Source organism: Olea europaea, chromosome 10, assembly GCF_002742605.1.
Source record: "Olea europaea var. sylvestris chromosome 10, O_europaea_v1, whole genome shotgun sequence".
Lineage (NCBI taxonomy): Eukaryota > Viridiplantae > Streptophyta > Magnoliopsida > Lamiales > Oleaceae > Olea > Olea europaea.
In genome coordinates this window covers 39,409,642-39,436,421 of record NC_036246.1, presented here as the reverse complement: position 1 = coordinate 39,436,421, position 26,780 = coordinate 39,409,642, and the positions used below count along the sequence as shown (strand labels likewise).

The 26,780-nt window shown below is 34.2% G+C and overlaps 4 protein-coding genes across 10 annotated transcripts in view; 1 reads left to right on the top strand and 3 right to left on the bottom strand.

Moving 5' to 3' along the window:
- Positions 1-983: 983 nt before the first annotated feature.
- On the bottom strand, positions 984-7,988 carry LOC111402199 (3-oxoacyl-[acyl-carrier-protein] synthase 3 A, chloroplastic-like). 7 transcript variants are annotated; one of them, XM_023030353.1, is made up of 10 exons: positions 7,721-7,988; positions 7,398-7,581; positions 5,857-6,005; positions 5,041-5,085; positions 4,767-4,903; positions 3,871-3,976; positions 3,637-3,755; positions 2,310-2,374; positions 2,014-2,236; positions 984-1,460 (listed from the first exon to the last, which is right to left on the bottom strand). In XM_023030353.1, the coding sequence occupies exons 2-10, from the start codon at positions 7,577-7,579 to the stop codon at positions 1,239-1,241; spliced, it is 1,248 nt and encodes a 415-aa protein (XP_022886121.1). In that variant the 5' UTR covers positions 7,580-7,581; positions 7,721-7,988; the 3' UTR covers positions 984-1,238. The 7 variants fall into 7 exon arrangements, with proteins under 7 accessions (XP_022886121.1, XP_022886123.1, XP_022886122.1 ...); XM_023030355.1 differs by having other exon boundaries at positions 7,905-7,975; XM_023030354.1 differs by having other exon boundaries at positions 7,398-7,649; positions 7,926-7,942.
- A 4,681-nt stretch (positions 7,989-12,669) lies between these two features.
- LOC111402198 (DNA repair protein XRCC3 homolog) lies at positions 12,670-13,882 on the top strand. The gene has a single exon (XM_023030352.1). The coding sequence runs from the start codon at positions 12,740-12,742 to the stop codon at positions 13,580-13,582; it is 843 nt and encodes a 280-aa protein (XP_022886120.1). The 5' UTR covers positions 12,670-12,739; the 3' UTR covers positions 13,583-13,882.
- An 8,124-nt stretch (positions 13,883-22,006) lies between these two features.
- LOC111402197 (AAA-ATPase At5g57480-like) lies at positions 22,007-24,454 on the bottom strand. Its single transcript, XM_023030351.1, has one exon. The coding sequence runs from the start codon at positions 23,757-23,759 to the stop codon at positions 22,194-22,196; it is 1,566 nt and encodes a 521-aa protein (XP_022886119.1). The 5' UTR covers positions 23,760-24,454; the 3' UTR covers positions 22,007-22,193.
- Positions 24,455-25,350: 896 nt separating this feature from the next.
- The window catches only part of LOC111400644 (protein YIPF6), a 3,656-nt gene continuing 2,226 nt past the window's right edge, over positions 25,351-26,780 (bottom strand). The window contains exons 2-3 of the mRNA XM_023028040.1: positions 26,074-26,175; positions 25,351-25,877 (exon numbers count right to left, since the gene is read on the bottom strand). Coding sequence (XP_022883808.1) covers positions 25,617-25,877; positions 26,074-26,175 — 363 coding nt within the window. The 3' untranslated portion in view covers positions 25,351-25,616. The remainder of the gene's footprint in view (positions 25,878-26,073; positions 26,176-26,780) is intronic.

Below are 26,780 nucleotides of genomic sequence, written 5' to 3'. Positions count from 1 at the left end.
TTTCCTTATTTTTTAATCACTCATTTTTCGTAAAATCACTATTACAAAATTCATTTTAACATAAAAATGAGGCTCAAACAAAGATGCCCCAGGACAACTTTCTTATTGCCAGTGTGGATTTCCCATTTTACCCTTTACAGGGAAGTCGTGAGTTTCAAGATGAATAATGTTATTTGCAATCACTTATTGCCACAGTAGTCTTATGTGGTATGCATGTAGCAATTAGTGATTTGATATGTGTGACAAGAAGAAATTACTATATTAATACATTAAGTCACAAATCGTCATGTAGGATTTCATGTAGGACGACTATTGCAGTAAGCAACTATGAAAAACATTATTCTTTGAAGACTAAACGATGCTAACGTCTATTAGGAAATTTTGTGCCACAAGGTTAACCTCTTTATTGCAAAAATTACTTTGCTTATAAGCCACAAGCTCATCTTCAAATGTGAAAATTAAAAATTACGAATACACTAAAGTACTCTAATAATCCGGTCATGGTTGTGTCGTCCCAATACTGAATAGTTCAGAGATCTCATGATTTGAATCAATCCTTTTGTTATGATTTTGACAAATTAAATTATTATTGATTTAAATTTTTTAATCTCTAATATTATTAGAGGTGGATATTTTAATCAAATTCAAACCTCTCGAACCGGAACTGTTGATAGCGGTTTGGTTCCAAAAATTTCATGGAATTGAATGATTACATTTGCAAATTACTCGAAATTTAATAGGTGATTTCAGTGCTTGAAAAATTAGAACTGAATCACCGATGTCCCCAACTACCTACGATATTGATTTTGAAGTTTCATTATAAAATTTGTTTGTTAAACGAAATGTTAACTGGTTAACTAAAGTAATAATACAACCCTCCATTTAGGGAGGACCTAAGTGCTAAAAAAAATAAAAATAAAAAATGACAAGGATGTAAATGCTACGTTTTACCTGATAACAGAGTGCTAAAAATGTACAACTGATTGAGCCAAAAACAACATCCATTGCAAGATACTACCCAAGTTAACATTGATTCCAGAAAAAAGAAACCAGAAAGTTGAAGTCAAGATGACAAAATTGGACAATATAATTTATTCATGTTGCTGAATTTCAATAGTAACAAGGCTAAAATAAAGAAAAGGGGAGCTGAAAGAGATTATGCCATTGCATTTCCCTGCTAACTAGACACAGAAATGAAATCAGATTTTAAAACCTTCAGAACGGTAAATCGAGTGGCCTCATCCCCATCTAACGATTGCAGAGCCCCACGTAAGCCCGGCTCCAAATCCAGCAGCTGCAATTGTATGGCCTGCCTGAACCTTCCCACTTCGTACAGCTTCGTCCAATGCCAATGGAATAGATGCAGCACTTGTATTACCATAGTTCGCCAAATTTGATAAAACCCGTTCTGATGGGACCTCTAAACGTGTCGCTACAGCATCAATGATCCTCTGGTTTGCCTAAATGCAACCAATCCCAACTCTTTTTAGTCATGATCGATACATGCACATAAATATGATATGAAAACTTAAAAGGACATACTTGAAAAATAATAGAATCTCCCTACATTTTCACGCACAGCAGAAGCAGAAGTGAGATGGAGAGCATATTTTGACTAGAGCATTAGTTAAAACTCAATTAACTCAACTATACATAAATATCACAGGATAAGAAAATTCCTGACAGAACGTTTGGCCATGCTCAAAATTTTAAGTTATTCAGAAAATAACTTTTTGCTTCCAAACATGCAAAAGTTACTTTTTCCTTAAAAAAAAAGGTTATTTGTTTTGAAAGAAACTCTTACCAAACTGTCAAAATAACTTACTCGTTGCAAACTTAAAACAATAAAAATTTATTTATTTTAGAACTTTATTTACTTCAAAATCCTTTTAAAGTTTAGCGGTTTAGCCATAATACACTTTGTCTTGAATACAAATTAAAAACAGAATGCATTTGACCTTTACATACCATAATGTCTCACGAATGAAATCTTATATGTTCTCTGTTTCATACCTGATGAAGAAGCAACCAATCTATGTTGGAACTGGTGAGACCTGCCTTCTCTAGAGCATATTCAATAGACTGTGGAACAACACGTACAGCAAAGCGGAAGACCTCCTTACCATTCATCTGGATGCAGGAGTAGGAGGAATTTTTTGGGGGAAATCCTACAGCTGAACCATTTGTACCCAGCACATGATCCACTTCATTTTGCATGATGGTGGCTCTTAAGTGCCTGCAAAAGGCAGATACTTTTTGTTGATCAACATAGACAACAATTTATGACTGGTAAATGATAACCGGCATACCTTTGCCCTTCACCATCACTGTGCAAGTCAAATGCAAATAAACCATCATCCTCACAATCACATGCCTGCATATTGGTGGAAGAAATAAAATAACTTGCTGGCAAAATTAATAACTTTCTGGCACAATTCACTATCTCCATAATATTACTTCCGAGCAATGTGGAGACCTTTTAAGAAAAATAATGTAGAAATGCAAGTTGCTAGTTTATATTAACCATTCACAGACAAAAGTACTTTTTGCTTTTTTTTTTTTTTTTTTGTTTCAGCAAATGGATGTTCAATTTTATTTAAGTATATAAACCAGTACACCAGACTCGCAAAGCAAACAGAAAAATAGTTCAAGGTTATATACACCGCCACACTTTAGTTCATTCATATGTAGAAAGACAAAAGTATGCAACAAGTATAAAAAATCTAAAGATCCAAATTTTAGTACTGGATATCACAAGAGACACGTGCAAATGGTACATAATGGCATATAAACCAGACAAACATTATACCATCCACATATGGAAAAAACTTCCAGCATCCACATGCCAAAGAACTTCAGCAGCATAGGAAATGAAAGACGGGACCTAGTACAAACCCATTGTTTTTGGGTGCTCCCTAGTTATAGTGCACAACATCTCAGTGTGCAACACGTCTTGCATTATATGTAGACGTTTAGACCATTTGCTGACGCCCACTCAACAACTTGATAGTAGACTACAAATTTTGGACATAACAATGCAAAAAATGCAGTTTCATTTGCTAAAATTTGTAGAGTGGTAGGCGCAGACATCTTATTCAAGGTTAAGTTTATAGTCTATTTGAGATTCTCTGGTTACATGACCAATCAGTGTCATCGCCTGCATATGCTAAGAACTGTTTACCAGCATGACCATGTTCCACATGTACATGGCAACACCCTCAAGTTTCAAGAAATTTTGTTTAAATATTCATACATTTCATATTTTTCTGAAGTTCAGACATTGTTGTTTCCATTATTCATAAATTTGGACCCAAAACAATCCAGAAAGCAGAGGTGCATCTTCGCTGAACACAAGGATGAATCGTGCTTATGCATGCACATGTTCACAAGTGTGCTTATGCAGAAAATGCAAATGCGAAATGGATTTCAATATGTATGTATAATTCAAAAACTAATATTGAAATAAGAACACTGCAGAAAGTGAGAAAGAATCAAATCCCAAAGGCATAAAATGAAGAACTGACTTCAAATCAATGACTACCGCAGTATATCCTCCTCCTTTTTGTTTCCTTTTTAATATCCCTTACTGGGAAAACCAACCGGAACAAATGGCACTAAAAAGATAGCACCCAGTACCTGCACCAACACGGCGCCAGCACCATCACCAAAGAGAATGCAAGATCCTCTATCCGTCCAATCAACATAGCGAGAAAGAGCATCAGCCCCAATCACAAGAACATTTTTAAAGCCACCCCCTGCAATATACAGCAACAGGATTTCAATTCTGATTACTATTGGAATCCGAATGCTAGTGCAAATTATACAGTTAATGATCTCTTAGACATGGACTGTGGAGTACTGAATTTTTACCTCTAATGTAGCAAGCAGCTGAGACTAATCCCAACACAAACCCACTGCAAGCAGCTGTGATATCATAAGCCAATGGATTATTTTTGCAGCCCAGTGTTTTTTGAATCTGGCACATCAAACAATTATCAGGAACATATAAGATTCCTGGGGAAAAATTCCAGTACCAAATAAGTAAAGTAACCTATACATTATATGAGCTCATAGCGCAAATGTGAAGCAAATTAAGCAATAAGAGTCATAATAATGCTTGACAAACTAGACAAAATATGAAGAATATGAGTAGAAAACTAGCCAAAACAGTAGGACTGTGGTTTAAAGATGCACGTGTCTTGATAAAATGAAGAATGCATCACTTGATTTTTAACATGGAGACAGCCACAATATAATTGTGCCAAAAGCATACATTAGATTTTGATGCTATGATGTCTCCATCGTATGCAGCCAACTTTACCCTGTACAATTCATACTAACAGCACTAAAGAGATTCCTATCCTTAAGTCTAAAGGGCCCTGAAACTACCTCAACTAAAAATTTATGTCGTTATTCGTTAAGAGGAAAAAGAAATTTATTTATTTATATTTTATCTTCAACATACTTCTTCATCTTCATGACACTAGATTAATCTTTTCATCAAAAGCCTGACAATCAAATTTTCATAAGTGGATGGTAATAAAACTTGAACAGAGAAGTTCTGCATGCTCTAATGTCATATTAAACTACCTCATCTAAAAACTTGCGCTGCTAGAGAAGCAAATTGTTAAAGGATATTTTACCTTCAGCACAAATCCTTCTTTTTGAATTAATTTTAGAATACTAATCTCACCATATCCTCCACAGTAACTTGACAAATGAAAATAGGAAAACAAAATTTCACAATATGGATTACAAATGTGCACCTGAGGAGCACTGCCAAATAAATCCTCTGGAGTTGAAGTGCACATCAATACAAGATCCACATCATCAGGATCAACTTCTGCCATCTCGAGTGCTTTCTTTGCTGCCTCTGCAGCCAGAGATGTCAAACTATCTTTCCCTGTAATTGAGCAGGTTAGATAAAAGCGAAGTAGTATTTGAATACTTAGAATATCACTCCTGCATGCTCTACAAAATCCACAACCCGCAACATAAAGAATCCTAACATAAAATAGAACTCTTACATATTATAATTACCCGTAAAGAAGGAAGGATAAGTTTCAGGAAGCCCAGCTATTTGTCCTGAATGTTGGTTGGTGATCATAGTTATGAGTAGCTTGACTTGAAAGGTGTTACAAAACCTGATTCTCATTTGAAAAACAGCATGAGCCTAAGCAGGCTTAACTTTTATTGAGCTCAGGCCACTTATCTTAGAAGTGGAAGAGGATCATAACAAGTATATCTTGGCAATAGTAATTTATCAATCAGATAATCAGAATTACTCACATATTGCTACATTAGTTACTTGAGTTTCTAGCAAAAAAATTCTATTGTAAAAAACAAATCAACCAACTATTCATGGCTAAGTTTCTTGGTCTTTCATCAACTGTATCTTTAAACAACTGCCAAATGGTAATTGATGAGGAAGGATAGTACCTCCCAAATTTTTTCTTAGGCATATCAATGTACAATGCAGCTACACTAAAGTGGCTTTACGCATCGCGGAATTTATAGATAGATATTTTCCTTAACAAATCCCCAAATAGATAAGCAAAAAGGTGATATTTTTACATGTATTAAAACCCAAATATACTCAAACCTGCTAACACGAATGTATAACTCACATATAAACCAATAACACCGTTGATTGTGAACATAACTACAACCAGTTTCCATCAAATAATACCTGCCTGTGGCCCTTCTGCTCGAGTTTTTATAAGTAAACTAGAAAGTATAGACAAGACTGCTCAAGTAACCTAGAACTACTTGTAGGATTTATGCTCAAGATTTAAGCAACCTAGTTCTACACATATGACAAGAGCAAACAAGCATCAAGTGTAAGGAAAAGCTTACCAGAAAGTACTCTTCTATTTCGAATTCCTGTCCGAACAGATATCCATTCATCATTAGTATCAACAATTTTTGATAGATCATCATTAGAAATCTGAAGACCCGGTACGGCAGAACCACATCCAACTAACTTGCAGCCTCTGCTGACAAGCCTGCACAAATTTAATGTCAAACTCAGAGAGCAGATGCAAGCATTAACCATCTAATGCTACGAAACATCAACCCTATTAGAGAAAGACAACCAATTTGCCTCAATTTCATGATATGAATCGTGTGATGCAGGAAAGATAGTTTTTGAAAGAGGCCATAATAACAGAGACACCACAAACTAATATCAAAGATGCAAAGCTTTTCAAACAGAAAATATTACTAAAAAGGCCATTTAAACAAGTCATCAGTCAAGGATATCAGAACAAGAACCGAATTTTCTGTAGCAAAATTAAAGTTTTTTAACAATTGACTTAACTTCTGATGGCACATTTACCATGCACACGCATCAGTAATAGACTTGAGTCATGATAAATGCTCGAACATGCATAATATCATAATAGTTGTATATAACAATTATTTAATATGCAATGCTATAATTATTATACCATATGTTTGAAAAGGAATGTCTCGTCTAAACTGGTTGTTCTTTTTAATAAAAGTGAAAATAACGGCACTATATTTACTCGTGGATAAAATCATTTACATAATACGAAAATTAAACCTGATATCTCTTGCGAAAATAAGCATTTTTCAAGTACAATTTTTTTGTTAATTAGTTAAAATTGTGAGAGATGTTAAAAATAGTTAATCTTCAATGCATTCTAACAAAGACAAAGAATACAGCTTACAATAAAACCATCACTCAGTAACAGAATTCACTTCTCACAGGACCTCATCCAACTCATGCATACACCAGCTCATATAAGGAATGTGTAAATGTTATAATGCTTACACCTGTGAATCCATTTTTAAGAACACCCGTACAGAGCCAATAACCTTGGCTAGTAATTTTACTACGACCATAAGAATAAACAACAATTCCAAACAACCTTATGACTATATCATGAGCTAATTATCTTCACCACCCCGAGCAAGTTGAAAAACTACTTATCCGACATAGTTTACTCTTGCATTACGATGATAATAACTCCTAACGCCAGCACATATATCGGGCGTCTGATGAAGATCAATTCTGTATAATGTTACTGACGACAGTTTAGGCACATGGATTGTCAAGTTCCAATCCATATAATACTTTCCCTGCAACAACCTTCAATTATACAGCTGAAAATGTCGATTGTCCAACCCCCCCCCCCTCCTTAACCACATTCACCCAGTAGTTTTCAATGACATTGACGTAACTGCAAACACTTCAATTACAAAACCTCAATAATTTACGAATTGTAAGTAACTCAAATCGAATCCACATCCAAAAACTCAAAATCTTCGAAATATAAAATCGACACCAATAAAACCTTTTGTCAATTATAAACTCGCAAAACGAAAGTTTAAAAAACTGGGCAAAGATTAAAGTTACAGAAAGAACTAGTTACCTGGGAACTCTAGATTCGGAAGAGGAGAGCTTATCTGCACCTTCGACAGTGCTGGAACACATTATTCTCTTGGAGACACCCTCAGAAAACCAAAACCCAGATCTATAAATGCCTGTAGATGGAGTAAATCTCCTCCTCACAGTAGGCAGCGTTGCTGTATACAGCCCAGATGCATTTGCCATTTCTATTTGCAGATAAACAAGAAACTTATTTATAAAGAAAAATAGAGCACCCAGAAATTAATTCGATTTCCTGAAAAAGAAGTAAAAGTAGTTCAATTTGAATTGATTAATGAAAAATAAAGAGGAAGAGACGGAAACAACAATGTTATTTTTAAAATTTTTCACAATCTTCGGCGGGTCCGGTGATGAAATTTTCGATGGAAATGAGAAAATCCCTATGCAATTTTTTTTCCCTTTCTTCCCTCTTTTTTATCACACACAGATAAGCACTTGCATATGCATGTATAGATAAAGATAGATACAGATTTCTGTCTAAGAATTGTACAGTATCGTATTACTCCCTCACTCCAAAACCAGGAGAGGGTGACTCATCTCTCTCATCATGCACTTTACACCTGCAAATTCTGCAATCTCCAAATAAAAGTGCAACATAAATTAAGTCAAAATTTCAATTTTGGTCCTCATCATACTGTCTCAATAGCATATTAGTCTTGGACTTTTAGAAACTAGACCAAATAAATTAGAAAATATTCGTGTTTTATCACGGGAGAGCCAAACTTAGCGTTCAAGTGCCGTCTTTGATACCTAACACAATACATGAAGGGTCCTCGGGATTGGTTGACATGAAATACATTACAAGTCCCAAATTCTTTAGATTGAATTTAATCAGTAGCAAGAACTTATAAGAAACATTTTAGTTATGTCATTGAGAAATATTTCTAAATTTTTTTTATCATTGCACAATAAGTAGAAAATAATTCGAAATATTTATCAAATTGTCGTGAGGTGATCATGAAAATAGATCTCATTTATAAATTGCAAGAGTCAAAGATAGGAAATAAAATCTTACGTTCATAAAATCGGGCAATCCATGCGACAATTAATAGAAAAATTGGATGGTCTCGTTATTGGAAGTCGATTGTGCAACTAAAATGGAAGAATGGGGAGCAATTTGCTACTAGTACAATAGGTTAGGGTCAATAGAACAATTTTTCCTGTAAAGTAATAAGCCGCCAAGTTTCTGCCACGTAGGTGTACCGGCATCCTCATTGGGTGAAGTTACAACTTTGCCCCTATACATATTGAGCTAGTTGGAGGTTGACGGGTATTGAAGAGTAATTTTGTTCTTTTGAGGGGTGGGTGATTGGAAATTAGACTGGCGGCAACTGTATTGGACTTCTATTTAACACGTTTGGAAAAAGTTCAATAAAGTGAGTAAGAAAGTTTCGACATGAATATTCTTGTACTTCGTCAAACTTAAAAAATGTAAATCCCGTTTTTAATCAATTAAAAAATTGATTTAAAAATTTAAATCAAAATAAATAATTATTTTTTAATAAGATCACAACTTCTTAATCACGTATTTCATCGAATTTTATCAAAATTTTAATAAATTTAGCTAAATTTATCAAAAAGTGAAGTTACTTTTAATAGTCGTATATTATCTACAGGTATAATTAAATGGCCACTTATAAGTTGGGAAGTTAAAGTTGTCTTTATAATCTTAGCCAAACTTGCTCCTAAAGCTCATTTTTCTTGTTACGACAATTAAAGCAGTGCAAAGGTTTGTTGAGCTACATTTTGGCATAATATTGGTGGGACTCTCCTCCATGGTTGTGATTTGTTGATTGCGTGGATTATGGGCTTGCAAGCAATTTCACAGACCCGTTTGGTACTCATTTTTGCAAGAATGAAAATGAAAAATATAGTCGTTACTAAACCTACACAAGAAATAGAAAATTAAATATGATGGCTTGATGTGATGAATAACGGTCATATTTTTTATTTTTGTGGCCAAAGAATGAGAATCAAACATGGGCTTACATTTTATTATATTGTTTGAAACAAGTTAGGCGATAAATAGCAAAATCAGTGAATTTGTGATGAAAAGTTTATATGGTGTGAATTTGATTGATCTCTCATTTCTTTTGAATAAATCAAGGATTCAAGTATTGATATCTCCATAATCAATTTGGTTAACGTGCACTATAGTTAATATTAATATATACTTCGTTCGATTACAAATATTTATCCAACTTTCAATCTCTTTCTTAGATAAAACAAAGAATATACTTCTCTTCAAATTCCTAATTAAAATTATAAGAGAATAATTTTGGACCAAAGGAATAGTAAGAATATATTTGACAAGTATTTATAATCACTTATTAAATGTTGAATCACTTTTTATTCACATATGTTTTTTGGGATTCACATATAATATTCATTTATTCATCATTTATTAATTATATATTTATTAAAAAAAGAAAAAGAAAAGGCTGTTTGTAAACATTTGCCAAGCAAAGGCTTGGTTTTCATAGTAGGTGACATATCGAGGTAGTGTTGTTAAACTAAAGATGTAATTTCACAGTTGGGTACCGAAATTAGCTTGGAATTTCAAGTCGGACCTTAAAAATATTCTTTTGATTCATTTAGTCACTAAAATTAATGATGTTATATCATTGGTCTTTAATGTATTTTTTGACTCGTTTAATCACTGAAGTTAATTAAAACGGCTGTGTTTATAGGTACATAACAACTTATATAATGATTTATAAATAGATATTGTGACGATATTTTATTGGATCAAAATCTCGATTAAATAACTTTTTCACTTATATTTTGACATCTCGTCATTATAAATTATGTAAATAAATATGCACAAGAAGCATTTTTCCTAGTTCAAATTACCCAATTGGTCAATCTGTTTGTGAAAATAATGTCCAATTTGACGTAACTCTATTAAATGAGTATACAAATTATTGTTCTAACTTTGGGGGCGAGGAAAGAACATTTAACATCTAGCTACCTAGTACATAAATAGTGACATATCATAAAATAAGTATTTGTTAGTTATTATCGTCAGCAATTATCATCGTTGTAAGTGACAATAAATCTCTCAAAGCATAAGGGAATGATTTAAAAATAAAAATAAAAAATGGAGATTGAGTTTCGTTATAAAACCTTAATATATGGTATTTAATTTATGCATGTTCATATTTTTCAAATTTAACGAACTCGAAAATTAATTATTCAATAATTATCTGTAAAAAAATTGCGACTTATAAAAGATGGACAAAAGATTCCAAGGACTGCATCCATTTGGATCCTGAAGTTTTCAGGGCCTCGAGAGTTTTGCCCAATGGACTGAAAATATATAGGCCTTTGGGCTGATAAAAGGATTGATCCATTCTTTTAATTTTTAATTAAGGAAAAAATTCATAACTCAAGTGTATTATTTTCACCAATTCAAAAGTCAAGTAAATAATTTCAAAATTCAGGTATATATCTAATTAATTAAAAATAGTTATTAATTAAATATAATAAAGTCACAGTTATAGAATTAATGATCACAGCTACACAATTATATGTCACAATTTATTTATTGGTCATATATCATCAAATTAATTAGTCACGGATTATTTCGAGATTACAAATCAAAAATTTTATAGGTTTCAAATAAAAATTCTAAACGTCACAAATCATTTTAAGATTAATTAATTCATCGCGGATTATCAAAATTTTAGGTTACAATTAAATTATTGGTCACAGATAATTAAATAATTGGTCACATACCACTATCACCACTGTTACCATCGTCGCTACCACAACGGCACCACCACCAACACCAACAAATCGTCGTCACCAAATCAAATCAAATTTCAACAAAAATAAGGACAACTATAGCCACCAACAACCACCTCCATTGCCAGAAATCACCACTGCTGTCACTATCAAACACACCAACAATATCTAACTCACAACCTTACCAACACCATCCACATTACCCCTACCAACACTAACACCTCCACCATCGCCAGAAACCATCACGATCGCCACCACCAAACACACCAAAATCAAAGTCGTGCTGGGTAGAGCCACCACCACTCATGTAAATACAACCACTAGATCTATCCCACAATCCCCAAATCGCCGTTGCCACAACCTCCTCAAATCGAAATGAAAAAGAAAAAAACCCCAAACCCAAAGGATAGCAACATTGTGAAGCTGCGTTAACGAACTACAAACACCGCACGCTTCGCCGCTCTATCGTCGTCAATTTGTTAGAGTTTGAATGGGTTGCCGAGAAGAGAAAGACCAAAGAGAAAATGAGGAAGAGAAGGGAGAGAGGTAGAGAGAAGAGGGAGAAAAAAAATTAAAATGATTTAGGGTTAGAGTTTGTATATATTGATATCTAATTTATGGATAAATGAAACTTCATCCCAGAATTTTAAATTATCATTTTTAAACCCTGGAATTATGTAATTTTCACTTTAATTAACAAAGGGTCTATTTGATAGAATTTATTTGGGAATAATGAGTTATTAAATAGTACTTTTTGGATAATGTGTGGTTAAACAGTAAGAATTTTATTTTTTTTTATTTATGTGTAAAAGATTTTATTTTGTAAATATGTGGTGGAGAATAGGGATGGCAATGAGTCCAAACCTCGCGCCTTCCCCGCCTTAGATGGGACGGGGCAACTTTTTGCCCCGTTTTATTTATTTATTATTATTTTTTTATATTTTCAAAATTTTGAGTTATGTTATTATTAAATAATAAAATATAAATTCAAAATGAGTTTTTAATAGGTGAATTGTTTAGAAATAAAATTATTTGTAATCTTTTTTTTCCTTCATTCGACGAGTTCGCCCCTACCTCGCCCCACCCACACCCAGCGATGCCCACCCACCAAGCTGTTCAGGGCATGTGCTTTTACCATCACAAGTGAAAAATAATTCCGTAGCAAACAATTTAAAATTTTAAATGATGACAAATAGGGCTCAAATATTCATTATTTTAACGAAAACAACTTTTGCCCTTCAGAAAGTACTTTTTGAGCTTTGCAAAACGCACTCATAAAGGCATTTTTAGCCCCTGTTTGAGCCAATTACATTAAATTCTATTATATTTCATTTTTCTCTTTTCTATTTTCAACTATACAATCTTTCATAAAATAATATTATACGTAAATCGAAAATTTTTCATTCTTTTTCAACTACTCTTTTTCAAAAAAATACTACTCCCGCCATTAAATTTTCTACTTAATGGGGATCAAAACAGGGGCTTAGTGTCTTAAACGGAGGAAAAAGGAGGAGCTAGTTTGGAGCCTTTCTTCCTCACAGATTTATATTCAAACTTTCACAGAGTTTGGCAACAACAATGAAACCAGAAGACCTCCTCCGCCACCCACTCCCCACCCAAACCCCAAAATTGACCCTTAACTGCCCCCTTCTCGACCGCCTCCTCCGTGGCGGTATCCCTTGCGGCACCATAACAGAAATCGCCGCCGAGAGCGGCGTTGGGAAAACCCAATTCTCCCTCCAGCTCCTCCTCGCCGCCCAACTCCCCGCCGCACGTGGGGGCCTCTCTGCTTCATCCCTATGCCTGCACTCTGAATTTCCCTTCCCCTTCCGCCGCCTGCACCAACTCTCGCTGTTTTATCAATCCCATATCCCTAATAATCCTCTGGACCACATTTTTATCCAACCCCTCCATTCCCCCGACCACCTGCTCGACCTTTTGTCCCGCCTAGATTATATTGTTTCCCAGTTGAATATTAGGCTAATTGTTATTGATTCTGTAGCAGCATTGTTCCGCTCGGAGTTTGAAAACACCCCACTCGAATTAAAGCGGAGATCGAGCTTGTTTTTTAACATATCTTCAAAATTAAAATACCAAGCTCAAAAATTTGGGCTGGCTGTTGTGGTGACTAACCAAGTAGTGGATGTCATTGAGTCTTCGGGTAATTTGAGGATTGGGAATTCGGGATTCTTGTGTTCGTCTGGGAGGAGAGTTTGCCCGGCTTTGGGTTTGTCATGGGCGAATTGTGTGAATATAAGGTTGTTTTTATGGAGAGTAGAGGAGAGAGTTGAAGAGGAAGGTGGCAACATTGGGGATATGAAGGCAAGGAGGTTCATTCGGGTTATTTTTGCCCCACATTTGCCAGATTGTTCTTGCGAATTTATTATTAAAAGAGAAGGGGTTTTTGGAGTTAATAGATGACAATTGACTTTAAAAATGCAGGACCAGATGGTGTACACTCGATCCATTTACGCAAACAAATTAAATTGCTAGGAGATAAGCAGCAATTCTGGTAAATTTCTGGAGAACTGCATATTGAAGTGTTATGCTTTGAATTGAGATACATACAAACTGTCAATTTAATTACTGTTATTTTGATAATTATTTTATTGACTTTTAATCTAGTAATTGTATATCTGTACTCTATTTTTTCTTCGACTGCAATGTGGATCAGTTTTGAAAGGCAAATTATCTAGCTGATTGAAGAAGATGTAAATTTTTTGCTTGTTATCAATGATAAGATATTTATGTGATTTTAAAGCTTCACACATCTGGAAGGGCATCAATATCATTTTTTTCGTAGTTAATTTGTTTCTGTCAGATAATTGTTTTTTGGAGATTGTGTCCGCTGTTCAAAATGACCACTGACTCATGCATCTACATTTTCATGCATATGTACACATTCAAAGAGTATTGGTGAGACAGGCCATCGGCAGTAACTATGCATGATTTGTGGAACCAATGTAAACCGCTACACAGGTTGCCATAGTCTCAATTTTTGCACATTACATTCTAAAGCACCCGTCATGTATTGTTACTATTTTCTTGATGCCCATCAGTATATCGTGTTTCCATGTGCTGGTGAACATTGTAAAACTCTGCGGCCGATCATACTCAGTTTTTACCGATTGACACAGAGAAACCACTAGTATTTTAGATCATGTTTTCTGAATTATGTCATCAATGCCTGTATGCAGAGAGTAACATTTACGCATTTTCAGGTTGTTTGATACTGCAGTTCAATCTCTTAGTAATTGCATTAGGTAGGAAGAAGTTATCAATTCTAGTGAACTTAATACACGAGCTTCACACGAGGGAAATTTTCAATGATTTTGATTTGTCATTTACTCGCTAAAGAAAACTTTACTTTGAAATTGACAGATGATACTAGTTGATAGACAAAAAATGATGTCAATTTCCAATATATGTGGATATTTCATAAGCTTTCTTAATGGGGTCAGGTACATACAAACTTCCAAGTTAAATGGATTAAAAGCCAAATAAACATGCATCCACTGACCTACATCATCTTATGGCAGTGTTCCTTTTAAGTTTTATTTTACACGTGCCTGTGAAATTTCTGGTTTTCCTCAAATTATGCTATCCTCAATTAATACACATCCGTTCACAATATTTGTTGGATTAATGATATAGGATTGATAAAGTTTTAAGTTCTTTCAACCTGCAACAACCCTCATTAGTTCTTTATAGGCATGTCCAACCTAACCTTTTGAGGATAAAAATGCAGCACTCGGGAAGCTTATATTACTGTTAGAATTGTTTAAAGAATGTCCTTGACAAATAAATGTATTAAATTGTGTTTTTACAAAATAAATGCAAAGATATGGAATATAGTGTGTGTGTGTGTGTGTGTTCTTTTGTGCAGTGAGGAACTCAAGTTCAATATCAATTGCTGGATTTTGCTTGTGTAATGTTACTTAGAAAAAATTACAAATGCGGTACCAAACTTTTCGATTTTAAGCATACTTTGCCTAAATCTTCGTTTTGTTGCATTCAAGGTACCAACCTTATTAAAAACTTGCACTCGGAGTTTAAATGGATGATTTCTACTAGTTTGATCGTTAGTTGACTCAAGAAATTGATTTTGACCAATTTTAAAGGGGCAAAATTGTAAATTTCAATTAAAAGAAACCAGGAAAAAAAAAAAAAAAACTAAGCCTAGCCCCAACCAAAAAAAAGCACTATTTACCATCTCCTTTACACCCAAATTAACCCACAATCATCATAGTTGTGGTCGTCGCGCTGCGTATTTCCTCCACCACAAAATTCGCCATCTTATCATGAATTTTATCATCCTAAATCACAAATCATTATCAAACCAAGCAAGAAATCTATTTAGAAACCATTTTCTTTCTAAGTCAATGTGATCTAAGTTGGCTGAAACTCACACCTTATGGCCACATCCACCCTCTCAGACCACCACCAGTCGACTCCTACACCACAAGCGCTCAATATGATGGTGTCAACAAAATGGGGCAAAAACATCAATGAATTTTCTAGGATTTCGCGTCCAGACGCATTTGAACAATGGCTCTTATATCCAATATGGTTTTCCCATTGTTCAATCCACAAATTTAACTGCATGAACTCATATTCATACTCGAATGACTATGGGTACATAGCATATTGGTCCGACTGCTGCTCAATTGCCTCGTAATTCTGTCCCTAAAGTAGCAACTGGGGTGATTTCATTAATTGTAATTAATGGTCAAAATGTTGTTCTTACATCTAATGTGATCCTCTAATGGCCCAAGTGGGCCTCCTCTTGCTTTTGTGAGAGCTGAAATGCTACCCAACAACAGCTTGATTATTCACATCGTATATGACATTGATTGGAAGGAGATGATGAATTTGGGGTAGGTTAATTTACGGTGGGTGTTGGGGGATGAAAAGTACATTCTTTTAATTTTTTTTAGACGTGGGGTGGGCTGGCTTTTTTTTATTTTTATTTTTATTTTATTTTAGTTCAAAGTTCTCATATTACCCATTTAAAATTGGTCAAAATCAATTTCTCGACTCAACTAACAGCCAAGCTAATAGAAATAATTCATTTGGACTCCGAGTGTGAATTTTTAAAAGATTTGGCATCGTGGACGCAACAAAATGAAGATTTAGGCAAAGTTTGCATAAAATCGAAAGATTTACTACCATAGCTGCAATTTTCCATTTTACTTATGGTATTCCTATCGTATGCCAAATTATGCTTTGGGCTGAAAGTGCAAATTGGGCTTTTCTGGTCACTTTTTTCAGGGCTAGTGCTAGGCTCGACCCTCATTTAATATGATTTGGGCCAGGCTCAATTCATCAGTCCGCAAACCCGCTTCTTGCTAGCCTTGCAATCACTCGTCAACTTTAAGGCGAGTTTGAGCAAGTGCTTGTGCATAACATAATGCATTTAATGCATTTGTACTGCATATACATAATTGTTTATATAATGATTTACATACATATGATTTGGCGAAATACAATTGGGTCAAATTTCCTTCAACCAAATTAAAAAAAAAAATTACTCCATTATCTTTTTGACATATTATCTGTATATAAACTATTGTGTAACTCTTTATTTACAAGTGACATCCAATTCTCACTACTAAGTGCTGTTGATATCTGTCCGGCGGGCCAACGATCTTCTATAGAAAGCTTAATCTCTCCTAAAGACCCTGAAAGCCAAAGAGTTCTTTGGTCGTTAGTTCCATGTGGTTACGTGAATTACAAAAGATGCATGTCCCAATACAACCCAAAAGTTTTATCATGCCGATTCGAGATACGATATAGCCAGAACAATCCTACTCACTTTACTCTTATGGTTTGAATTATATGAACATATATTTCCTCCAATTTGATGAAACATTAATGGGAAAGGAATCACTGTCTTTATACTATGTTAGTGCGAATATATGGTTTGCATTTGGTATGTAATCCATCTTCAATTTCTCTGTAAATCAAACTTATGATACCAATGGACAGAGTTTATGTATTTTGATTCTAAATTCAGTCCAATATTCTCATATACATGGCCATTGTTGAGTTGAAGTACATTTTTAGTCGAAGATCCTTCTCTTTTGACTAAAGAAACAAGTTGCCATTGATTCTCCTCAACTTCTAGAAGAATAATGCATATCTTCCATTTGCACAGGTCAAAATTACAAAACGATTTATCTTAATGAATTTTGAGAGTGACAATTCAAAGGATAAGGGCCAGTGTCCTCCGTGGGTGACTAGCGGCATGGCACTCCCTTAAGATCTCCTTCCTTCATTACTCATACTGAAATTTACAAAGTCGTCTTTTTGAAGATCCAAGAAATTCCAGGACTTGAACATAGATAATAGTTGAACTGTATAGGAACAATAATCAATTTTAGCTCGAATGGAGATGGAAAGCGAGAAGCCCCATCCCTCTCTTTCTTTTTTTACGTCCTCATATAAATTTTAATTTTAGCTTTAAGTAGTAATTTAGTAACTTAGGATATCTTTCGCTTATTAAAATTGAACGGTACATTTTATGGAACTTTTTCTTTTAATCGTTGAAAGATTAAAGCAAAGGAATGAGTTCTTGGTATTGTCCCCATGCTTTAAGGATTAGGCATATAATTTATTCTCTTACTTTTACCACAAGCCATCAACTCCCGATTCAAATATTTGAAGCTCCACAAAAGAAGTTGTTCCTATCTTGAAAAGTTTGACAATCAAGTTCAATTTATTTTCACTATTTTATTCATCAAACAAGCAAGTTTTTCTTGTTACAATTGAGAATTGATGCAATATTTACTGAATGCATCGAGAGAGATTACTTTCAGATATTAGACATTTAACCAAGTCATAATTTTCAAGCGAGCTAGAAGAACCTAATTCTTGTAGTGAAAGCTGAAAGGTTACAAGAAGCCAAACTCATCCTATGGCAATGCAAGGCACTTGATGTCAGGAAGCCTTTCTTTAAAATTCTATTAGATTATTAGCGTTATTATCGCAACTTGATTATAAGAGCCAACCCAGTTACCTCTACTTTGAATCGCTTAACTGACCAACCGATACTTAGTTTTCAATGATTTCAAGTTCACAACATTAACTAAAGTCGCGCCAATTTCAACGTCAACGATGATATATATTAACTAGAATGGAGGGAATACATGGGTTGACTTCTTTCCAAGTGATGACAGTACACTTGGTAGTTAAAACATTCCAACTAATCTAATACATGATGACATCCTTAATCTTACAACGGCAATAAAAGTTACTTAACATAAAAATCCTTTATACAATTAATGTGATGTTCAAATAACTAATGAATTCATTCCAAAAACCTCCAAATTCACAAGAATATATCTGGTTTGAATTAATGAACTGGTATTCTATAATTTCTATTCGTATGACCCTATTGGCCCCTAGGGGTAGGGTGGGGGTGGGGGTGTTTTTGTCGTGTCTTTTGTCTTTGGACGATGCAGAAAATGACATCCCCAGTCTTAATTTTCATGATGGAGGAACATATTATTGTGAGCTGCAATGATCAATTAGATAAGCTGTGAAATGCAGCACTTATTGATTTAATTTAAATGCTAAATTATAAGAAGGTTTTAAGAATAATTAAAGGTATGTTTGACGTGTAATAATAAACTGAATTAAAGAGTAATAAATAATTTTTTAATGTTTTCATTACGTAAAATTGTTCTTTACAGCACAATCAATCTTAGAATACAACCCATAAATATCTAAAAATTCAATAAATCAGTAATACTTATTCTTGAGAATTATATCACGACTCTTCAAAAGAAAGGGTGCTTTTGGTTCAATTGGTGCTCAAATTAATTGTATTCTTAATCGAAGAAGCATGATCACAACACAACACAAACACATTGACATGAATTCTTCGAAATTCTATTTGGACATCTTATCTTTAATGTTATAGTAAAATTGACCTTCTTTTAGAATGTGAGCTTTTGAATAAGAGTATATATTTTCCTAACTTTATACTCTAATATTTAAAGAATGGAGCATTGCACGCCCTTAGAGTCCGCTTGGCACAATTATTGTGGGTATAACTTTTATGGAAAATCCTCGTTATACATAACATTTACAAAATCTTCTACAAACTCGAGGTGTTAAAAAGAGAGTGGAGATTTTATTTATTTATTTTTTTAATGAGATTTTGGTCTAATTAAATCTCTTCACATCAATTGTGAGCATGTAGCACAATCGAACTTTTATTGATAAATTTTTTTGAAAAAGAGATGTTACTAAAAACTTGATGACTGTTTGGTTGACAAAAAAAATAAAAATAAAAATATCGTGAAGATTAAATTGACTTTTTGGCAGCATTTAAAAGTGCTTTTGATTTGTAAAACGTATATCTAGATAATTATTTGATTAAATATTATTTTAATATTACAGGAAATCTATAAAACCAATATTTTAATTAAACTATCATGGCACAATTGTTTTAGCATAAATCATACTTTATTTAAAATTTATTTGATCAAGTCATCAAGATGTCAAAATAGGTAAACACATTATATGAGGTTCAAGAGGTGATGCTTCATGCCAAAATATATTAAAGCACAAAAAATGTTTTCCTTTCTTTTCTTTTTTTTTTTAAAAAAAAAAAAGGGAAAAAACCTATCCAATTGAAAAGCACTCCCAAAACACAAGTCTCTTCAACTGGAAAGTCGAAAGTAACCAGAAACCCAGCCTTACCCTTTAAATTTTGTTTTTCATTATAATGTTTGGCTTTGAGTGTATTGATTGAATTTGGAAGGATTCTTATGAAGAAAAAATTGAATGCACACTATGATTGAGGTCCTATCTTTTAAAGTTTGGCTCAAGTCTAGAAAATTTAAAGTCCAACTTGCATCAAAATATGACATTGATATAGGAAATATCATAATATTTTAAAATACCATGATTATCGCGTACAAACAAATGAATAATAATAATAATAAAGAAAAAATATGACATATCAATATCAACCATTCAAAAAGAATCTTTAAATTAGATACAAATTGATACTTAGGAAAATTAGATATATTCGGCAGCTTGATATAAATAATTTTGTTATGTAGATGCATCATATTATAATTTTGTTTATTGTTAAGATTTATTGTTGCATTCACGTTCGTAAATTTTTCTCATTACATTCATGTCGTTAATAATAGTTTTCTTCCAAAAATTTCATTAACGTTCTTTAAAATAGGGGACAAATATTTAATCATAATTTTCTATCTGTTATTTTATTGCTAACTAAACAGTGAGCAAATAAGTCTTTTTATTCCACCTTAATAGATTTTTCAACGGAAATCGTCGTCAATGATGTGATGTGTTAATTAATAAAATATTGAGAATAAGAATGCGATTAAAGAAAAAGTTCGAAATATGAAGTAAAGATTATGAAATTTTTTGTAATTAAAATGTGGTGCATTTATAAAAATATGATGTGAATTTTTTAGCCTTAAATAATAATAACACTTCAGTCTTCACATGATTTTTAAGACACTACAATAAGATGTTCGAAAAGAGTCAGCATCTAACACAAATGTCACACCACACTAAGATTGTCCTTATTTCGTAATTTTAAAAATATATCTAGAATTAACAATCTTAAAACATCTCTAAGATACCATCTCCTTTTTTTTAAGAGTATATTTAGTAATTTAGAGAGAAAATTTTTTACTACTCTAATAGGATATTTATATTTAACACTTAATTTTACAATTCTCAAAATATATTTATTATTTTTCTCTATATTTTATTTTCAATAGCTTCTTTCCAAAATATTATACTATTTTCTTTCATTGAAAATTGAAATACTTTGAATTCCTATATTTTAAAATATTAATTTGAAGAGTTTCTTAGAGTATAATTTTAAAAATTGACTCTTTAAAATAAAGAGAATTTTATTTTTAACGGTGTCTTGAAGATGCTCTTATATAATTAACTATTAACCTCAATCACTGACCAGAATGTTACTCACAACTTCGAGTCGAGTCGAAATATATCACAGGAATGCAAGAAGCTTGTTTACAACTTTACAAGGACAATATAGATGATGGTGTTGGGTAGAAAGTAGAAACTAATCCATCTCCAGGCTAAAATGTATGATGCAAATTTACCTTTTCAACTCAGTTGGAAAATAAAAACAAATAAGGATATCATTTTTCATCATAAGTTTGTCTTATACTTTCCACTGTAAATCTCTCTTTATCCAACATGAAAATCTTCATATTGTTCAGCTGTTTCCCCTTTGTTTCTTCAAATTCATTATGAATTTTACTGTACTTTGTAATCTACTAATCAAATTAGTCAAAATGACACTACTCACGGTTAAACTTCAAATTCCTCTTTACTTTTTGGGAAAACAAAACCATCAGATTTTATTTAGCAATATCAAGTTCCACAATGTTGAACTTCAAATTCTGTTCGAATTTATCATTGATAGTACAAAATTTAGTTATCACATGCAAAATCCTCATAATTTCCAATAAGAATTACAATTTACATAAGGTAAAAGAGAATATACCAAATTNTTTTTTTTTTTTTTTTTTTTTGGTGGGGTCGTGCCTTCTCACTTTGACACCGCTAGTCTAAATGCCCAACATTTCCAATCAAGAACTACAAACCGATGTGCCATTAGGTGCAATTTCATATCACCCAGCTAAAATTAACGAATACTAAGGAGGAAAAAAATACCCAATATTTTCTATCTAAGGAGACAAATGTAGGATGAGAGGATATATATGTGTGACAATCTAAGGCAAAAATATATAGATGCAAATCTTGGAAGACAATCTGTTGAAGAAATTTAGCCAAATAATCTAATGTAAGAAGCATATATTTACTAAATCAAGATTCATTGTCTAGGCAAAACTAAGTGGCACTTGAATTGCCTATTGCCGTGTACAAATCATTTTACATATATAATATTGTTTAATATGGACTACCAAACATTTCTTACACTCAACAAGTTGAAAATATTTGTGACAATCTGATAATTCCATCCATTAGTAAAGGTGATGGTGATAGTCTACCGGGCACTAGCCGCACTACCACGTCTCTCTTTCCGTTGGTTGAACTTATCGTCGTCGTCACATCCATTTCCCCCATCATTTTTCTTGTTGCAAGTTTCCTGCAACTGATCACAGCCATCTTTTGGACCATCCAAAGCCCTCTTCTCCTGCTCTTCCGCTCCATTTCTTTCTCCACATTTCCTTCTCTTTCTTCCGACCCTATTCTTCAATTCCTCCAATAATTCCATAACAGCACTATTTTTATCCCTCCTCTTCTTGATCAAAAGTTCACTGATATCAGCTGGAGTCATTTCTGCTTCATTAACTACACCCTCCAATTCATCCAATAATTCTTTCTGCAATTCATCTTCTAGAAATCCCAGATAATTTTTTAGCAGAATCTTCAGTGCAGGGAACGAACAATAGCTCATATGAATGTGCATGTCCATTCTTCCACTTCTTAACAATGCAGGATCAAGTTTTTCAATATGATTTGTAGTGAACAGAAAAATCTTTTCACTCCCACAACAGGACCATAATCCATCGGTGAAATTCAACAACCCAGAAAGTGTTATTGAATTTCCATCATCCTCAATCCCATGGGATGAGGCATCGTTGTTATTTCTTCGTCCACCTGAATTCGCACCTCCACCACCTGCAGTGTTCCGGTTTGTCAGATTGATAGAACAGTCTATGTCTTCAATGACAATAATCGATTTCGAGCTGGTTTTCATGAGTAACTTCCTTAACTCAGAATTTGTATTCACTTCAGTCAGTTCAAGATCATAAATATCATATCCAAGAAAATTAGCCATGGCTGCAATCATGCTAGATTTTCCAGTTCCTGGAGGACCGTACAGCAAATACCCTCTTTTCCATGCCCTCCCAGTTCTCCTATAAAAAGATTCACCATTGGCAAAATCCACAAGGTCAGCCATAATTTCTGCCTTTTGCACAGGATCAATTGCCAGTGTATCAAATGTACTGGGATGCTTAAAGGGCACAGATTCCCAGGGGTGACCTCTTGAATCCAAAGAACCCCCGCGGGAATTCGTATAAAGCAACCTGTCTTGGTTTTTTCTGCGTATTTCATTAGCTTTTTCCATGACAAAATCCAAGTAAGAATCCAAAATCACCTGTTTATCTTTTTTCTTCACTCTGAGAGTGAACGCTCTTCTCTCCTCAGGCAATGGCCGCCAAGAAAAGGTTTGCGACTGTCTTTGAGTGACAGTATGCTCCCATTCGACAGCTGCGCCTTTGTACAAGTCCACAATGCGGTCGTTGTTGGAAAGGCCAAAGGTGATGGAGCTAGAATTCAGGCCCCGAGTGAGGCTAAGACGGGTGCCGGAAATGGAGGCGGAGGAGCTGAGGTAGAGTTGCACGGCGTTGTAGAGCTCATTGGTGTTGACGCCATCGATTTCAGTGATGTCGTAGTAGCAGTAGGCGGAGTACCAGTGGAAGAGGCGGTGGAGGAACTTGAGGGAGGCGAAGCGGAATTCAGGTGGGAAAACAATGTGGAGAATGCTTTGGCAGAATGCCCAGACACCCAACATGGATGCCATTGTTGTCCAAATCTCCTTCATATTTCAGTGGTTTCGTTTTGTCCGTAAAATACAGTAAGTATATGATACAGTGACAGAGGGGGGTGGGGGTGGGGGAAGAAGGAATATTGTGAATGCAAGAGATGAATTGTGCTTTGATTTATAGAGGAAAACAGATGGCATATTGAATCTTTGAATAGGATATAGGAAAAATGAAACCTTGACGGTAAATAAGATTTTAATTTTTTTTACTTCAATAAAAAGTAGTTCAGTATTATTCGATCTTTTTTACCGACCATGACACTGGGAAAGATAAGGGAAAAAGAAGTCCTGATTCTGAAATGAGGTGCAAGGGTAGAGGTAGCCGGTAGGGGTAGAGGTGGGGTGTGAATGAAATTTTAAGAAAATGTAAAAGGTGGTAGGTGATATACATAATAAGCAAGTAGAAGAAAAACAGCAGAGACAAGAAGGATTTTTGGAAGGTTGTATAAAGCAAAAGAGCATAATATAACAGGCCAGAGATGGGACCTAAATTTTGGTTTGGAATTTAGGGTTTTATTGGAATTTAGGGTTTAGAGTGTTTTTTTCTGCTCCAAAATGATGAAGAATTTGAATGAGACAGTCTGCCAGGCTTGAAAATGTTAAGCAACTTTAAAAAAACTATGAATTCGGTGCATTTCATCTACTTACTCCAGAAGGTCTGTAAATGTTGTGTGATAATTCAACATGAAGTCCCTTTTCCATCTGGCAAGGACACAACTGGTACATTTATGAAAGGTTGGTGACTTAGATGTTCTATTTAGAAGGTATTTGTACTAGAAATCAAATAATGGAGTGAGTTGGGCCTACCTTTAAACAGAAGGTCTGTAAATGTTGTGTGATAATTCAACATGAAGTCCCTTTTCCATCTGGCAAGGACACAACTGGTACATTTATGAAAGGATGTTTAGCTTGCAGCGTCAAGCCTTCACTTTCAGGCCAGTCTCCATCCATTTGACACTCCCTAACTCTCCTTTCTTCTATTTTGTTCGAGTATGAGTGCTGATTAAATGAGTGTCACAAGAATTATTCAGTAACAATAATCACTCAAATTATTGTTTAAACTTTGTAAAATTTTCATTTTCAAAAGTATCTTTTTTGACAAAGACAGATGATAAGCTTAACAGCCTATTTGAAAGGGATTTTTTATCCTAAAATATTGATTTTTTGACCGTTTTTTCACTATTCCAGCCATAATTTTTGACTTCTTCTCTTACAGGTAGACCCCACTTTTCTTCTAACGGTTAAAAAATTAATTCTCAAAATCCCTCCCAAGCGAGACCTAAAGAAATATCTATTTGTCTTAACGAGTCCCTATTTTGCTTACATGATTCTCAATTTTCTTGCACACTGAGTTTTTATCTCTACAAGAGATTATGGTTATTTTAGTTAAAATTCACACAGTATACACAATAACGTACAAAGTTACAACAGACGTGCACGAAAGTTAATTTTTTAGAAAGTTGAGACTTATTTTTCTAAAAAACTACATTTTATTTAAAAATTAAGTTTTAAGCACAACCAAACACAAGGAAAGAAAATTGATAAGTGAGGGAGAAAACTAGGCTGCCATTAGCTTCAAGGAGCACATAAATAAGATTTATGGACCAACCAATAAACTTCTAGGAAAATGAAGGTACAATTGAGAAGTCGACTACACGCCAGCAATGGTTTAACAAGATACAGAACACGAATTTATACCCCAAACAAAAAGTTATATACAACTGCCATTACATATAGTTCAGTCAAAACTCGAAATCAAGAAAGTATTGCTAAAAAATTCGAACGCCGATAGTTTTGTCCAGAATCTGATCAAATAATGAAGTGGTACGGTACTATAACAGCCATATAATTGTTGCATCAGTCTATGGCTATGATGAGAAAACCAACAGACACATACATAAGTAAGACGGGGTAAAGTGCGAGAGCTTTCCTCCTCGGATTGACAGCACTACTCATGAAAGGATATGCAGCCCACGAGCTCCAAGCCAATGTCACAGCAACCACGACCACTTTGACTAACACATTATCTTTTAACATGCAAATTAAGGCACCGATGTCTAGCGGGAAAAGACAGTAGCCTAGAAGACTCAGGCTCTGGAAGAAGATAATGTGACCTCCCTGAAAAGAACACAGGTCAATCAATCCAGGATCATAAAATTCTTCCTGGGCTTCAGCTATTCAAGGTTTCGACAAAAGGTAGGGAAATTTCACACATTTAATTTCTGGAAATGAATTAACTAGTGACTATAGAAGTTGGGTTATGTGTGTGTTGGAAGGGCATGGGGGAGGAAGGGGCAAGAGAGAAAGGCTTTACCAACAGCAACACATTCAAGGTCAGAATTACAGCACCTGCTGCAAGTAGTGCAAATGCAACCGCGAAAACTTCAGACTGAGTGACAACAAAGTAAGAAAATGGCTGTTAGCTGCGACCAACTTCACAAGTTTCATCTGTTCACGTAGTATGCAAAATCCAAGCAAGACCAACCGTATATATAATTATGCTAATTTGACAGCAGAGTTAACATTTTCATCACATCCCAACAAGGTGATTCTTTGAAACATAACTTTCCATAACATCACCATTTATTATCAACTGAAGAAAAATGCAAAAAGTGTTCCTTAAAATCTGAGGATTTTAACAAGCCCAGAAAGTGCCAGTAGTATTTGATCAATGCAACGCTCAAAACCGAGCCCTGCAAATTCACATTCAGTAAGCACTCTGCTCGCTTTCAAGTGTAGACTATACTACAATCATAATTTTAATTTGTCCAGTTTGTAATATCAGGGAACAATCAGTTCTACATTGTATGACTTGTGAAGCCTCATTCACAAGGTGTAATGTAAGGTATAAGGCCCACACAGGTTTCCTCTCCACCTTTTTTTCAAGCGTATCGTCACATTTTTAATTCATATTGTCCACAATAAAAATTAAATTCAGTAAGCCCAATTGCACATAAATCATAGCTAACTGTGACAGCTAAGACCCAGAAAGGATAAGAAAAGAAATCTATAAATCAACTT